This window comes from Stenella coeruleoalba (assembly GCF_951394435.1).
Source record: "Stenella coeruleoalba genome assembly, chromosome: 1".
Classification (NCBI taxonomy): Eukaryota; Metazoa; Chordata; class Mammalia; order Artiodactyla; family Delphinidae; genus Stenella; species Stenella coeruleoalba.
Window position 1 is genome coordinate 144,682,313 of NC_137169.1, and position 17,556 is coordinate 144,699,868.

Genomic DNA, 17,556 nt, shown 5'->3' on the forward strand with positions numbered 1-17,556 from the left:
TCCCTTTCTTGGAATTACTATGTATTACATTGTTATGTACAAGGTTGGAAAGAAGCTCATCTAAAAAGGGATAAACTTTTTTTTTTTTTCCAGGATGACCAAGTAACAGAGGGCCTTCATCTCTGGGCAATATTCAGGAAGCCTGTTGTTTTCTTTGTTCTCTGATGTTTTTGAGCTTGTCTGGGTTTTAAGCACTGGGTATCCTAGGCCACGGGTTTTAGCAGGAAAGTCTTTACATGCAAATTAAATAAGCTTTTTTTTTAAATTGAAGTAGAGTTGATTTACAGTGTTGCGTTAGTTTCCAGTGTACAGCAAAGTGATTGTTATATATATTCTTTTTCAGATTCTTTTCCATTATAGGTTATTATAAGATGTTGAATATGGTTCCCTGTGCTATACAGGTCCTTGTTGTCTATCTATCTTATATAGTAAATAAACTTTTAATTAATAGAATCTTACAGAAATCATAGCTTGCATGGACTGCATGTAAGAGGAAAACTAAATTTACTTTTAAAAACCTTAATTCTTTATATAATTTTGGCTTTTTAAAAAATACCTTGAAAATAAAAGCAAAGGTAGCAAGTACTTTAAGGGTAAGACACCACCTTACCCATCCTTGATAATTTCCAAAAGGAGGAGCATAATAGATGTTTGATCAATGCCTGCCAAATTAAATTACTTTAAAAGTTTCATAAAGAAGATACACACTAAATCAGAATAAGAGTTTACATAGCATTATTATAAAAGCTCCAACCCCAAATAAAATCAATAATGGTGTTAAGAGAAAGTGAAACTCTCTTCTAATGAACTTGATGAGATATCAGTTCTGTGCCTCACGGAAATTTGGGGCTAGAATTAATTCTTAATTCATGCCTATTCCTACTTCAACCTTGCTGATCATCAGAGATATATAATCAACAACTGGCATTCCAATTAGTTAAACTCAATGCATTCTTTTAAACTCTAAAAGTATCTCTATAGCGTGAAAACAAACAAGCAAAAAAATATATATATATACATATATAAAGTTGTTGCAACCAATAGACTTAGGGATAATTGCTAGGAGTAAGTGAATATCTTGTCACGACCAATAAATTTAGGGATACTTGCTAGAAGTAAATGTCTACCTTGTCAATCTACCATTGTTTGCCACAGTTCTTTCTTTCCTTAACTGAATCATGTCTAACGCAGAACTGATAAGTAGTAATTGATTTAATTCTCTGAGTAACATGCATCTTCTGTATCATTATATACAGTTTTGGCCCAATATATTCACTGCACTTTTTATTGAGTAACATGGAAATGAATGCTGAGTTGGCAGCCCAATAATAAATGGCCCTCATGTTATCTGAGTTGCTCTCTTGCATTGACAAAAATGGTGATAAATTGGGTTGTAATTGAGAAAGAAAAGGAAGACGATTACTCCTGATGCTGAGATGCATTTATCCCCTGCCCCAGCCCTTGCTGAACACGCGTGCTCCTCCATCAGCCTGCAAGATCAGCCCTGAGACAGAAAGCAGCCCAGGGTACTGCCCCGTCTGGCACACAGGCTCATACCCCTGCAGCCACAAGCTTGACCACGTGAGTGGCTTCCATGGGATGGGGGTAGGGGGTGGAGGAGAGCACTTTACCTTCCTGCACACAGACGGGTTTATCACTTGGGATCCAGCCTAGGGTTCCGTTCAGATGTTTCATACACAGTCTCTTTGTAGAGCCCTTCAGCTTGAATCCATCTTGGCAGTGAAATCGGGTGACGGAGCTTTCAAAGAAAACCCCTCCGCTGGGCGTCCTGAAGCCATTCTCAGGGACGCCTGGGTCAGCACACACCTGAAGGTCATCGAACCCTACATGGACAGAGAGAAGAAAAGGTGCCTCTGAATATATTCTTCGGATGCTGAAGGTTTCCCATGATAAATGGCAGACACTGTATTCTTTCCGATGCTATGGGCCACCCAACTCCACCAATAAAAAAGCCAAGAAAATAAACACTCTAGTGCACATTTCACACTGCTCTTTGCTCTTTGCTTAGAAAAGCGCTCATTAGTAATTTCAGTTCCACGGCAAGTTAGCCCTTCAAAGAGTTTCTAGGAGTAGCAGATGAGGAAAAGTAAACAACAAAAGGAATACAAAATGGTAATGTCGAGACTGAAGTACAAAATGCAGAAGGGAGCGGAGGAGGGAGAGGTAGTCAGGAAAGGGGGAGATGGAATCCGAGCCTGGCTTTGAAGGACGGGTAAGACTTCAGGGACAGAACCAACTTCGTGAAGGGGGACACAGGGGAATGGCTTGCGCAATGGCCGGGCTGGGAGACCGCGGGCGTGTCTGCAGAGCAAGCAGGTGGCTGAGAGCGATACAGGGTTTGCAGAAGAGGCAGGTTGGCGATGCCCACCCTCCCCTGCCCCCTGCCCTCGCCCCCATCAGCCAGGCCTGGTCTACATATCTCCTCCTCCGGGAGGCCTTCCTTAACCCCACTCTCCCTGTCCCCCCAGCCCCCCCCAATTCGTTCCACCACTGTAACGTGAACACAGTCCTGTACTGAATCATTTGGAGAATGATCGCCTCTCATTCTGGGTTATGAGCCCCTCGAGGACAGGTTTTGAGACTTCTTCACTCTTGTGAAACCTATCACAGCTCCGCCTAGAAAGTGCTCCATAAATGTTTGATGAGTGAATAAACAGAGTTGGAAAAGGGAGAGGGAGACATACTGGGGTGACCCTAGAAAGCCAGGCTGAGCGAGGAGGCCAGTGTGGGGCCATGGAGCTGGGCAGTGGGGACGAGGAGGCCGACAGGACAGCAGCCTGAGGGACTAAGTGGAGGAGAAAGGGCCCAGGGTGTGGCTAGGAGACCCAGGCAATGGTGCAATCAGACGTGGTAGGCCTGAGAGCACAGGAAAGTGCTGGAAGCAGCAGGGAGGGCCCCAGAGTGGGAGACATCCCGGTTCCAGGGGCCCCTTGTCAACTGACTGGATGTCGGGGTGGGGGAGACAGCCAGACGGCTGGGACGAAGGCCCGACTCTGGCCTCAATGAGGAGGAGAGGGCTGGGGTCACGGCCCGCACTGAGAGCTTCGGACAAAGACATGACTGGGACCAGATTTGCATTTTTTTTTTTTATTTATTCATTTATTTATTTTTGGCTGTGTTGAGTCTTCGTTTCTGTGCGAGGGCTTTCTCTAGTTGTGGCAAGCGGGGGCTACTCTTCATCGCGGTGCGCGGGCGTCTCACTGTCGCGGCCTCTCTTGCTGCGGAGCACAGGCTCCAGATGCACAGAGCTCAGTATTTGTGGCTCACGGGCCCAGTTGCTCCGTGGCACGTGGGATCTTCCCAGATCAGGGCTCGAACGTGTGTCCCCTGCATTGGCAGGCAGACTCTCAACCACTGCGCCACCAGGGAAGCCCCAGATTTGCATTTTTGAACGATCTTTTGTGTAGCCACACGGAGCTCGTGGATGTCACGAGCTCGTTGGGGGACCCCAAGGATAAGGAATGGGTCGTCTATGTGCACAGTGCTCCAACGTACCCTCCAAGGAAAGCAATGTAGGCGACGGAGAGCCCCAAACTTCTGTGCGCTACGAAGCCCTCTACTCCATTTTCTTACCAAATCAACCAACAAATCCTTCCTGAGAAGGTACCCAGAATAACTATGCATGATTCCTTCCAGATGGGGGTTGGTGTGCCCGTCCACCCCCGCCCCCAGCGCAGCTGCTGGTGCCAGGTCAAGACGTGGCAGAGGGACAGGAATAGCCTGGGCCGTCTTAGAAAATCTCAGCCCAGACCGACAGGCAGTATCACCAGGGCTCTTGGAGGACTTACGTGGTTTCCAGGCGATGCCCAGATGTCAGACTCATGAGACATCTGATCCTCTGTAACACACTGGGCTTGCAAAACGTCCTCAGCTGGTAGGTGATTCCCTGACCCCAACTTCCATGGGCTCATGAAGGGCTCACTTGCTGTCCTCCCCAACTGACCTCAAGACCCTGGACATTCTGCCAGCACCGCTGTGCTGAAAGCCACAGGACACAGCACAGTAGGCACCGCGGCAGCACCGGGTCCAGCAGTCATAACGTGCTCTCTCTGCCGAGGGCATGCGGCAGTGGACCAAGTGAAAAGTCAAGGAGGAAAGCAGGGAAGTGGAGAGCGTCCACATCTGACTCTATTACATCTTTAAGTGGGAGCAGGTCTGATGCTTTATCAAACAGAAGACGCTTTGACAAAGGACACCATCTAGCCTCTCAGCCCCCCTGACACGCAGCCGCAGCTCTGCCCCGCTGTGAGCACCCTGACAGTGGAGGCTGTTTTCCAGCCCCTTGGAGGGTGATTAATACCCATCTGGGGGGAGGGCAATAAAGTACTAGCAGGATGGCTTCATGTCTTCGTTTCAAAGGAAAGCACTGTAAATTGTCAAGTGCTTCCTAAGTGATGAAGGTCAATGATTTCCTTCTGAGTCTGGCCATCTCAGGGTGGGTCCTTTAAACGTACACCCATTATGGTATTGAGGGGGCAACTAGCAGCAACGGAATTCGTGATTCCATGCCAGCCCAGAAAGCCCAGAAGCATAAACATACAGAAACATGAACGGTCTGGACGCTTTCTGGCAGTCTGTGAGTGAAAGTCACTCTGACACACACGCCGTAAGTCAAACAGAGGCCGTGTCAGTCACTGGGCGGCCACAGAAGGGCAAGCCGAGGGTAAGAGGAGGGGACAGCCCTCTGGAAGGTCTGGGGCTGACTGCTCACAGCTAGGCAGACACCCGCCAGCCAGAGGGAGGAAGGGCACTGGGGGGGTGCAGGTCACAAGGCATGGAGGTGGGAAGCCGCTGAGCACATTTCAGGGAAGAGGTCGTTCTGCCAGGCTGGGGGCAGGGTGACCGCCATAGGTGGAGCCCTGGGGTGGAGGGTGGCGAAGGGAGGGCAGGAGACGGCGACAGCAGATCCCGAAGGCTGAATGTGTTCGCTAAGGGTCTGGACTTAATGAGGAGGTATGGGGTAGGGGCATGCCATGTACTGAGAGCTTCGAACAAAGACACGACTGGGATCAGATTCGTTTTGTTGAATGATCTTTCCTGTACTCGCAAGGGGGACGGACTCATCTAGACCAAGCAGGAGGCAGGAAGCTCAGCGGAAGTGTCTCCAGGCCACCAGCTGCACCGAAGGAGCAGCGGGGCAGCTTTGTTAAAGGACGTTCACGGATCCAGGCTCTCTCTGGCTGGGCTGGGACCCAGAAGTCTTGAGTTTTAGAAAGTTCTCTCAATGACTCTTAGGCAGCTAGGCCCGCACCTGCCCAAGGGAGGACCGGCATCTGAGAACTGTGGGACTTCAGGGCTCGTGCCAGAACTGGGTGGGAAACGAGGAGTCAGAACCAAGGCGGGCGCAATGGAACAGAAATAGGGCCACATGAGACACTAAGGACACAGAATCACAAAACCTGTGACCAACTGGATGGAGGACGGGGTTAGGGGAATGAATTAAAAGAGAGGCATCTAGGATAACGCCCACGTTCTGATGTCGACGACGGCGTAGACAGCGGGGCCGTGCACTCAGACTGAAAGGACAAGGTGAAGACAGCAATGATATGTCTGGTGGGGGGCCGGGCAGTTTGAGTTCTTGGTGGAGGGGGGACACCCAGGCAGAGATGTCTAGTGATGAGCTGGAGGCCGAGTCTGAAGCTCCATGGTGCCCTGGGCTGGTGCGGGCATGGGCGGGTGCACCGTCCCGGGAACGAGCACAGCGTGAGCGGAGAGACAGCCAAGGCACCCACAAAGGACACTGGGAACACAGGGCCGCGGAGAAGGAAGACCTGACTGTGTCATGGGAGCAAGGGAAAGGGGTTCAGGAAGGAAGGAGCAGGCGGCAGTGTCAGCTAAGATCCACTAGGCCAAGTCTGAGAAGCATCCAGTGGCTGGAGGCGGGGAGCGATGGGACCAGTGCCCAGGCAGCTTCAGGGACAAGGAAGAACTATCCCTGGGGGAGGACGCCTGCCTGCTGACGTTTAGCGGGGGGCAGTGAGAGTAAGCATGGGCTTCTCTTTCCAGATGCTTAGTGTGAACAAAAGAACACAGGTTGGGAGTTATCCCTGGATTAGGGTCAAGGGAGGGGTTTGATTGTTGTAATAAAATTACAAGATGAAGGAGATTTGAATATGTCTCTACACAGCAGGGAGAAACAAAGATTGCAGATGACGGGGAGCAAAGGGGAGGCAAGAGGGGTAAGTTCCCTGCACCTGGATGTGGGCAGGGAGGGGACCAAACCCTGGAGGAGGGATTGCCCTCCACTGGGGCAGGAAGGGGAGTTATGCCAGAACCTCCATGAGGGAAGCATGTGCCCCATAACGTGCTCATCCTCCAGGACTCAGCTTAAACAGCGCCTCCCCCTGGGAGCCTTCTTCCTCCCTTCAGGCACCTGGGCTGACCTCTCTCAGCCAGCCCCTCACCCTGTCATTGCTGGTCTGCTTAGCTGTCTCTCCCACTGGGCTGTGAACTCCTGGAGGGGGAGATGGGGTCCTATACTTCACTTCCTCCTATAGTGAGTGTGAGCATTCCACAAGTGCTGCTAGTGAAGGATTGGTGGGTGGATAGATGGATGGATAGATGGGTGATGGATAGAGGATAGGTGGGTGGATAGAAAATAGGTGGGTAGATAGATGGATGGGTGGACAGGAGATGAATGGATGGATGGATGGATAGATGATGAGGATAGGTGGGTGGATGGCTGGATGGCTGGATGGATGAATAGAAGATGAATGGATGGAGGGTGGGTGGGTGGATGGATGGAGGGTGGATGGATGGATGGAGGGTGGATGGATGGATGGAGTCACATGCTCTGCTGCACTCATCAGGCAAAGATCCCCACCCCATCCCACCAAACAGTCACACCTATCACTCTGATAGTCCCAGAAGCTTATGTATTCCATAGACAAGGGAGGTGTGTCTTCTCTCCCCCAGCACAGACACACTCTCTCCTAACACCCTCTCACCTTCCTCTCGTCTCCCAGCCTAAGTAGACTGCATTCCTTAGATTTTTATACCCTTCTTCCAATCCACATCCTCAGACACCTCAGCCTTCCTCCTCCGTCTCCACTGTAGGGCCCAAGGTAGGTTTACGCAAAGGATTTGCCTGAGACATCTGTGCCTCCCCCACCACCACACACACACTTTGGGCTGGTCACCCCCTGCTCACAAATGAGCCATGCGGACTGCTAAGTCCTAGGCACTGACCCCTCGACTTGTCCCACCACCCTACCACCGTGCCCCGGGCCACAGAGCTGTTCTCTCTCAGAGAAGGACAGATCATTCAAGTGAGAGCTGAAGATGCAGCCCCGAATCCACCAGAAAAACGACTCCTGCTCTAATAAATAAATGATGAGAGCGTCGTGGAAATGATGACGGGAGAGCAGCAGAATTTCCCAATGAATCTGACTCGGTACTCTTTCTTTCTTTATTCCTTCCTTTTAAAAAGAGCATTTCCATCCACTTTCTCTGCTTCCATGTCACCACTGCTAGCCTCCGGCTCTGTTCCCATGCCTGGGACAGCGCTGATGATCAGGGTGCTGTGGGCCGTGGGATCCAGCCCTCGGCATGGAAGAGGGAAATAAGAACAAGTGGTAAAAAGAGAGCAATCAGAAAATGGGATGGTATAAGAAGGAAATATGCTTCATTTTGGACAACTAATCCCATGGAGCAAGATAGTAATTTTCTAGGACTTGCCACGTCTTCAGACTCCACTTTTCAAATCACCCCTGAGCGGATCAGTTCCCAGCCCAGGTCATTCTTCTGTAGAGCTGTTCTCTTAATGCCTTTCTGAAATGTTGACGATCAGCCCCATCAGATCACACATCCATTAAGGGGGGGGGGGGGGCTGCTTTAGGGATTAGGGAAGAGGAGTGGAAAATAACCACTCAAATCATCTTATCCCAGGAACCATACTCCTAAGGTCTCCATCACTTTCACCCCATTCTTCAAATTCTATGTATGCTTTGGAGCTAAGTAGCCACAGCATGGAGAAAAAAGTTCACAGCATGACTTCCAATATGTTTCTTTGTGGGGGAGTGGGAGGAAAAGGGAATATTCCATTTTCATACATGCCTGGAAGCAGCATCCCCTAGCAGTTGCTTCTAAATTCAATTCAGAGTGCAACACCTATCTACAAGAGACCGTCTTTGTGATGGTTCATTTTATATGTCCACTTGACTAGGCCAGGAGATGCCCAGATAGTTCATCAAACATTTATTCTGGCTGTGTCTCTGAGGGTGTTTCTGGATGAGACTGGCTTTGAGTGGGTAGACTGAGTAAAGCAGATTGCTCTCCCTTACGTGGGTGGGCCTCACCCAATCAGTTGATGGTCTGAAGATAAAAGGGAGAGTAGAAAGAATTCTTGCTCTCTCCTGACTGTCTTCAAGCTGGCGCATCAATCTTCTCCTGCCATCAGACTCAGACTGAGACTGGAACTTACACCATGGGCTCTCCCGGTTCTGAGGCCTGCGGATTCAGACCGGAACTTACACCCTCGGCTCTCCTGAGTCTCCAGGTTGCCAACTGCAGATCTTGGACTTCCCAGCCTCTATAACTGCATTAGCCAAGTCCTTAGAGTGCATGCATGGGATCTATCTCCTATGGGCTCTGTTTTCTCTGGAGAACCCAGACTAAGACAGTCTTCCTAAAGGTACTCGTGCACTTTACAAACAAGAGGAACACGGATGCTGACTGTCCCCACACTCCAGAGGATGATATTTCTCTCTGGACCCCTGAGTTCAGGTAAGCAGCCCATTGAGGCAGTCGGGTCACAGTGGCAGGGGCGGCGGCAGCGCCTGGGGCCTGGGGTCTGAACGGCATGCTGTAGAGTCCTGGCCTGAGGTGCCCTCCGGTGCTTTCTCAGCCTGTGTCACACTCTTGAGTCCTGGCGTCTCCATTACTGGCACTGATTTTCCTGCTTACTGTTTGTGAGCCCAGGAACAAGTCACAGGTAGGATTGTAATTTGAACTTGCTCTCGGTGGGATTGAGAGAATCCCCGTCTTCACACACAAAGAAACGCATCCGGCCTCAATCTCATTACGAAGTCTTGACACTTCTGATTCGGATACTTCTGAGTCTGCTGAAACCTACCGGACAGTTTTACTGTGAGCAACGGAAGTCTTTGAAAAGAATCGTAAAAATGAAAGAGGTGTGAAAAGCAATCTTTTGGCTTATTATAACTGAAAAGTCATATCCTAGAAAGGAAGAGTGTATCAAATGTAGCCAAATCAATTCAAACTAGGACCGGGCTTCCGTCTCCCTGTAAACTGCTATATGAGTCTTTGGGGGAAGAAACAGAATAGAGACACAGAAATTGATTTTTTATGCATTTACTTAGTGAGAAGGTCCTTCTCTTGTCGTATTTCACGTTTGTGAATGACTCGAATCTTCATGAATCCTAAACTCTGTGAGGGCAAGAATATTCGTAAATGTTTTTGAGTCCCTGTATCAGTTAAAACAGGACTGAGCCAATAGCAACGGTGAAACAGTTAATGATTCAATAGGACGTAAATCCTCGTGGTTCCCCCCAAAGCTGACACCTCCCAGCACACCGTCTCAGAATGAAGAGGCTGGGGAACCTTTATGGTCCCCCAAAACATTCAAGAATCCAGGCAGTCAGCCACCAGACAGCTATTGACCACAACAGGGATCTGAAGAGCATTTCTGGTGATGAAAAATGCTCTTGAGGAGATCACGATCTAACCTCAGATATCAGTTTCATGAAACAGAATTAGTCCTGGTGAGTGGAGAGCCTATTGCCCTCGACAGCAAAAGAATAAATGGAGAAGGATGTAGTAAGCTTGAGGAAGTCCCTCTTGGCCACGTAAGGGTTTTTCCCCCATTAGATGTGAACATTCCAATTCCAGCTGCCTTGGGCTAAAATCTGTCTTTTTCTCATCACCGGCAACGCAGACCAAGTTTCTTTTAAACCACCTAACTAGTAAAATATTACTGGGCTTCAAAAAGCATTTATACCAGGAAGGGAATGCTTCTGCCGCATTAGAGAAAAATCTTCAAAAAAACCTATTCTTAAAGATTCTGAAAGTTTAATTATCTGGGCTTGCTGAATTACAAGCTAAAATGCATTGGGAAGGTCCTGAGGGTCTGTTGATGAGGGGACCCTCTGACCGTCTCTTTACTGCCAACACACACCTCACCTTGATCTCCCCCACCGTCTCAAGAATCCCTTGCTCTTAGAACTACTTTAATTCATTTATTAAACGAACACATGTATTGATAGCCTGCCTTATTCCAGAAACTGTGTGAGCTGGTGCTGTATCTGTAACAAGGCATCAGCAACAAAAAGAAGAAGAAGATAGAGGCAATACTACAGAAATCGTATTAGGCAAAATCTATTCAGCAAATAGATCAATTCTCTAACATCAGTATTTTCAAACACAGAGCTCCTGTGTATCAGGTCGGCTATAGGTGACCTGATAACATAGAACTACCTGATGTGCCAGAAGTTTCCGGCCACCTGGCGGCCAACTGCACTTTGGGGCTGGTCCATTCTCTGCCTGTCAGCCCATCAGAGGCTCCTGACATCCCTTCAAGGTGTTGCCACACTGGAGTTGAATATCAATGGGTGTTCCTTCTGAGCCTGAGATCCTAGAGAAGTTCTACATATTCTGGAGGTCCGTCCTGAGCCAAGGTCAGGCTCAAACAATTAGAGGATCCCCCCCCCGCCCCGCAAGTGCTAGATAGTTTAGGGGCTGCCAAACATCTTCCAGGAAATGCTAGGAGGACTGAGTAACCCGGGCCCCAAGGCTGCTGGAATGCCTCAACTCTTATGGAGATCAAGGAGCTGGTAGGCCCCTCCCAAGTGAACCCACCAGGAGGAGGGAAGCCAGAGTGGGCCACGGAAGACCCTTGCTGGGATAAGAGGAGGCCCCAGAGTCAGAATGCGGTAGAAACAGCAAGTTAACAATTTAACACTGTGGAAATTACAATTAAAATCAATGTGAAAATGTAATTTGCTTTATAAAGATTCATTAACAACCCATATCTCCCTAACAAGATCATTAGTCAGTGTTTCTTGACCTCCTCTGTCCCAGTCTAAATCATCTCCACGTTTGGCAAAATTTCAGCTTTTTGTTTTTAAAAAGAAAAAGAAGGAAGGGGAGAGGGCACTTACTAAAACAGAGATGGGGAAAGGAAAATATAATCTGTGTATACACTCACTCAACAAACAGTGCTGGGCGCTGGGGGAAGGAGCCAAGGGCACTCACTCAGCAGGTGGCATGAACTGGGACTTCCTGCAGAGCCAGCCTGCATTTAGGACCTTGAGTTTTTGATCTACAAGCTGTGGCCTTGCAGTAGGTCACGAAATCAATTTTAAGGGTCACAGCCAGCACTTTTTAGAAATGAAAGAGAAAGGAGAAGTCAGAGTGCATCCTCCACGGTAAGCGTGAGTACTGTTTTGTGTGGTTTTATTAGTTCTGCTTGTGCACACATGCTGGTCTGCAATGGAAAATATATTTCTTTCAGTGGTTCACAGTCAAAAAGGTTTGAAAAACACTGCTTTAAATATACTCCACCTTGTCGTTCCACGGGATAACATACATTTACTTCAAATAACGTAGTGGGTGCTTAAGGGCTCAGGTTCTGCAGCGAGACTGTGTACTTTGAATCCTGACTCTGCCATTTTCTAGCTGTGTACTACTAGCTGTGTACCGTCTACTACTTATGATAGCAAATTTATACTAACAGGATATCACTTAAACCTAGTTTTTGGAAGAACCAACAATGTGTTGGGGGGTTCAGGATTTATCTAGGTGGGTTGAAAACTCAGTATTTTGGATTCCATTACCCAGAATCTACACTGAATACTGCATACACAGTTACAGACATAATAGAAACTTGGAATATTTGTATGGGAATCAAGTTAGGTAACATTTCCCAAGAAATAGGGAGAATGTTTTAATGTTTCAAGAAATATCCAGAGATGAATATAACATCGGCTACGTCGGAGCAAGTAAGTGTAGCAAAAATAAGTCTTAATAGCATAATTTCGACTTGATTAAAATGGATAGAGACTACAGATGTGGCAGTCAGAGCACTCCCCACTGGATGCCAGAACTGGTATTTTTCTCCTCTTGATTTAATTCGCTCTGATTACTCAATTATTCCTAAGTCCTTTCACTCAGTTTCGGCTCCAACAAAACTGAGAACAATGCTAACTCCTAATGTGATTTCACTCTAGCTTCATGATACTGCTCCCTAAAAGCATGTCCAGCAACATAATAAACTTATTCCAGATGGTGATATCATAACAGGGAAAAACAGAATAAACCTTCATCTGTTTGAAATAAACCATTCGGCAGAAAAATCTGAGGATTTCTTCCACCAGCTGGGAAGAAGAAGGGAACATGGTGGCATGGAAGGTTCACAGTTGATATAAACTTTAGGATGACCAGTTGACGAAACATCTGAAGAAGCCAAGGCTACATTGAAAAACTGACTGAGAAGCTAAAAGTGTGGCTCTTTTCGAAAGCCAATCCTTATTGAGTATAATGAGGTGACCTGTCTAGCTGGCTCTGTGACCCTGGATAAATAACGCGATCTTCTTGGGTTTTAACATCTTATCACTGAATGAGGTAATTGGATGATTTATCAGATCTCTACCACTGCCAAATTCCATGATTTCTAGTCACTTTTTGATAAAAATTGGTAGAAACTTCCCCAAGCACAAGCACTCAGACTGAAGAGGCCCAGAAGGTAATGCGTGGTTGGTTAAAAAAAAAAAAAAATCCTAGAACACACTTTCAGAATGCTTGTGGTTATTTGTTACTTCCTAAAAATCAAATTCCCTTCACGTGAAAAGGGAACGTCGCTAATTATTAGAGAAATGCAACTCAAAACTACAATGAGGTATCACCTCACGCCGGTCAGAATGGCCATCATCAAAAAATCTACAAACACTAAATGCTGGAGAGGGTGTGGAGAAAAGGGAACCCTCCTACACTGTTGGTGGGAATGTAAAATGGTGCAGCCACTATGGAAAACAGTATGGAGGTTCCTTAAAAAAACTAAAAATAGAGCTACCATATAATCCAGCAATCCCACTCCTGGGCATATATCCGGAGAAAACTATAGTTCGAAAAGATACATATGCACCCCAATGTTCATAGCAGCGCGATTTACGATAGCCAAGGCGTGGAGGTAAGCTAAATGTCCATTCACAGGTGAATGGATAAAGAAGACGTGGTTTATATATATACACAATGGAATAGTACTCGGCCATAAAAAAGAATGAAATAATGCCATTTGCAGCAACATGGACGGACCTAGAGATTAAGTTGCCTTCTGCCCTCCAGGTAGGAAGAAGCCTGGATTAGAAATCCGGACCCCGTGTTCTAATCTCTCACTTAGGGATTCACTGTGTGAGTCTGCACAGTCATTTAAACTTTCTGTCACAAATTTCTCAGCTAGAAAATGAGGGGGAAATTATTTAGGTGACTTCTAAGATTGCTTAGACCTAGAGACTAAGTAAAGGAAGTCAGACAGAGAAAGACAAATATCATATGGTATCACTTATATGTAGAATCTAAAATATGATACAAATGAACTTATTTACAAAACAGAAACAGACTCACAGACTTAGAAAACAGACTTAAGGTTACCAAAGGAGAAATGGTAGGGGAGGGATGAATTAGGAGTGTGGGATTAGCAGATACAGACTACTATATATAAAACAGATAAACAACAAGGTCCTACTATATAGCACAGGGAACTATATTCAATATCTTGTAATAGCCTATAATGGAAAAGCATCTGAAGAAGAATATATATGTATAACTGAAGCACTTTGCTGTACACCAGAAACTAACACAACACTGTAAATCAACTATACTTCAATTAAAATTTGTTTAAATAAAGAGGTAATTAAAAATCAAATTCCCTTTCTTTTCTGTAATCAACAGCTTTAGAGCAATTTGAAAACTGTTTTCCACATGGAGAGAACTTTACAGTTTACAAAGTGTTTTACATACACAATCTCATTTCACCCACACGCCAACCCTGTGAGATCAAGATAACAGTCTGATAGGATTCACTTTCCCAGCCACTGTATAAAAATCCAACTGTTAACAGTACTAACTTTTCTAACAGTACCCACAATCTTTTCAAAAACACTGTATATTCCCTCCCTTGAATGGTTCAGTCACCAACTAGAGTCCAGATCGTGAGGTTTCTAACCTTTATTTACATTCTCAAGTGCCACTGGGACTTTTTCATCATGTGGGGACAGCCAGGAAGAGCAAGATACAAAACAAAATAGAAGATGGAAAAGAAGCTGCTGAGTGAGGACCAGATCGTGCAAGAAGACTGTCTTCTTTTATCACCAAGACAGTCTTCAGTCCTATTAACAGGTAAACCTTGGTACATGCAAGTAACAAAGAGATTAGGGCTCTGTTTTGGGTTTTTTGTTCGTTTCTTTCTCTGTTTTTAAGATGCCCTTAGCTCAAGGAAAATCCTGTTTCCATCACCTATATTAAGTCACCATACAAAACGTGCCCATATGTTCCAGGAACCACCATTTCTGTTCTGTCCTCCTCGGATTCAGCTATCTTCGGTCAAAGCCACACTCTTCTCCTTGCTGGGATTTGTGCCAGCAGCTCCTATATCTGAATGTGTCAGGATCACGTATTTAAATGGCAAGGTATTTTATTTTATTTTTTAAATTTATTTTTTTAACATCTTTATTGGAGTATAATTGCTCTACAATGGTGTGTTAGTTTCTGCTTTATAACAAAGTGAATCAGCCATACATATACATATATCCCCATATCTCCTCCCTCTTGCGTCTCCCTCCCACCCTCCCTATCCCACCCCTCTAGGTGGTCACAAAGCACTGAGCTGATCTCCCTGTGCTATGCGGCTGCTTCCCACTAGCTATCGATTTTACATTTGGTAGTGTATATATGTCCATGCCACTCTCTCACGTCGTCCCAGCTTACCCTTCCCTACGTCCTCAAGTCCATTCTCTACGTCTGTGTCTTTATTCCTGTCCTGGCCCTGGGTTCTTCAGAACCTTTTTTTTTTTTTTAGATTACTAAATGGCAAGGTATTTTAAATACAGTTTTATCACCTATCTCCCTTACAAGGCTATTTAAGTCAAATGGGATCTTTATAAAATTATGTTGAAAACTACAAAACAGTATGCAAGTATATATAAGCTGGAACTTTCCAGCAATACAGAAATTACAGAATGTTATTGCAGGAAGCAATCTTAGAGGTCACCTAAATAATTTCCCCCTCATTTTCTAGCTGAGAAATTTGTGACAGAAAGTTTAAATGACTGTGCAGACTCACACAATGAATCCCTAAGTGAGGGATTAGAACACAGGGTCCAGATTCCTAATCCAGGCTTCTTCCTACTTGGAGGGCAGAAGGCAAACCTCAAAGAGGGACTACACTACATTGCCCCCTGCTGGAACGGGCATCTTGCCATGAGGGCACCTTTACCTCGGACCATTACCAAAATGTACCTCCAGGAAAACGTACGGGGATCAGACTGTTAAATCTAAAGGATTTCCTCTAACTAGGAGAGCTGTGTGAATTCATTCGAACAGACTTGTAGAGTGTGTGCTTCTTCTCTGACTATAAAAATTGGGGGAACATTGCTCTTCTGATGCATAGAGAGTTGTTTTCCTCTCCCTCTTCTAACAGACCCTCTCAGAGCACAGCAGGCTAAGACATTACCAAAACCTCCCCGCAACAGGCCAAAAGGGCTTCAAAGTGAAACTCGAAAGAGGCAACCTAGTTCGCACGTGTTCCCAGCCGTCTCACAGCCCACCACGTGGAGATCAGCCTCCTTCTTCTGAAAGGCTGCCGAGTATTCCATTTATGCCTTTCACGGTGCTGTCTACCTACTCGTGATCAGTTACTTTTGTCACAGAAGAAAGCTTAGGCTGGAGGAAGCAGGAAGGGGCCAGGGTCGGGGAGACAGAGGCTCTGGAGGGCTTCTCCAGGGATAGGAGGGGATCAGGGGCTGCACGGGTGCTACGCCAGGGCCAAGAGCGCTGGTACCTGGGGTCTTGCTCAGCTTTGAGGGGCGCTTTGGGGGCAGCCTGAGCCCTCCCAGAGGAGCAGGACCGGAGACCCTGGCTGGAGGTACCCGGGCAGCTGAGAAAGGGATGGCAACACAGCAGCGGTCAAGTGCTCTCCTTGGCTGGCACCGCAGAAGCCCAGGACTCTTGTGGGATGCAACGGATGCGGATGTGGAGAAGGAGCCTCCCATGTCCCCCACACGCGCGCACACAGAGACTGAACTTCTCATCACCCAGGCAGTTAGGGGCTCAAAGCAAACTACATTTGCTCTAGAGAAATACAGGAATTTGTGCCACTTCCTCCCTCTTGGTTTCCACGCGAAGCCTCGCTCCTGGGGTGTAAGTTTGGTTCGAACAGGGAGAAGCCACCCAGGTCGCAGCTATCCCAGAATGCACGGGGCCTGGGTGAAAGTCATCCCTGCGGATAAGATGTGCTCCACCAAAAGGACTAGTCTTTTGGGATAACCCCCTGACATGTCTTTGATGGGCAGAGTATTCTGACCTTACTGTATCATTCACAAAGCACAGCTAATCTGGTTTCCCCACGTGACCTATGGTGCTTTACAAAGCGTCACATCACTCAGCATTCTGTGGTTGAGTTGTAACATCCGGTGTGCCCATGAACTCCGGCACCAGGGCTTGCCTGGGATGACTGGGTGGCCTCACTTGTGGCCCACTGGTGACGAGTTAGAGATGGACCTTCAGCTTGAAAAGGCTGCACATCTTATCTTTTACTGGGTCCTGTGGTCCTGCAAAGGCATCCCTCTCCTTAGGCTAGACAGGCACTGGCACAGTGCCTTTAACCAGGCAGAGAGGGCAGTGAATCCGGATGGTGCCCTGGTGTCAGAGCCTACCTCTGTCGTGATGCCTAATGCCACGATGTTTTCTTGAGCACAGCAGTGGTGCTATGGCCTTGGGCTGCAGCAAGAATGTGCACTCCCTGTATTCTTCGACTGGGGACCCTTGTATAAAATTCACAGCATCCCAGTTTGCAAACATGTTGGTCATATAGCATTTTCTCAGGAGCACCTGTACATTCGGCACCTGGACCATAATAATTGCTAGTATCTGTTCATACGACAAAACACTCTGAACCCATTAAAATTACATTGTGAGGACGTGCTGATCATTCAATGTTAATGATTATGGGACAATTCCCCACATGTAGTTAATGAAAAAAAACAAAACACCAAAAAGTGTATACTGCACGAACCTTTTTTTTAACTATACAAAAAGGATGCATTTGCACAGAAAAAAAAAAATGAAATGTTCCAAAATATTAACTGTTACTTGGGATTGAAGGCTGATGGGTGATCTTTATATTCTTTTTTATACATTTCTCTACTTTCCAAATTCTCTGCAATGAATATTTATCATCAAGAAACAAATGTTATTTTTTAAAAGTGAACACTAATGGCAAGGGTGCGTTAAATTTGAGGTGGGTGAGAGCTGGCCCATGGGGCTCTCCACAGACACACACAGTCTCAAAGATTCAAGACAGAA

The 17,556-nt window shown here is 46.7% G+C and overlaps 1 protein-coding gene across 4 annotated transcripts in view; it reads right to left on the reverse strand.

The window, feature by feature from the left end:
- Positions 1–17,556, reverse strand: part of SUSD4 (sushi domain containing 4) — a 275,118-nt gene that overhangs the window by 52,912 nt on the left and 204,650 nt on the right. For all 4 annotated transcript variants that reach the window (XM_079916394.1, XM_079916392.1, XM_079916391.1 and 1 more), the window contains exon 3: positions 1,632–1,844. In XM_079916394.1, coding sequence (XP_079772520.1) covers positions 1,632–1,844 — 213 coding nt within the window. The remainder of the gene's footprint in view (positions 1–1,631; positions 1,845–17,556) is intronic.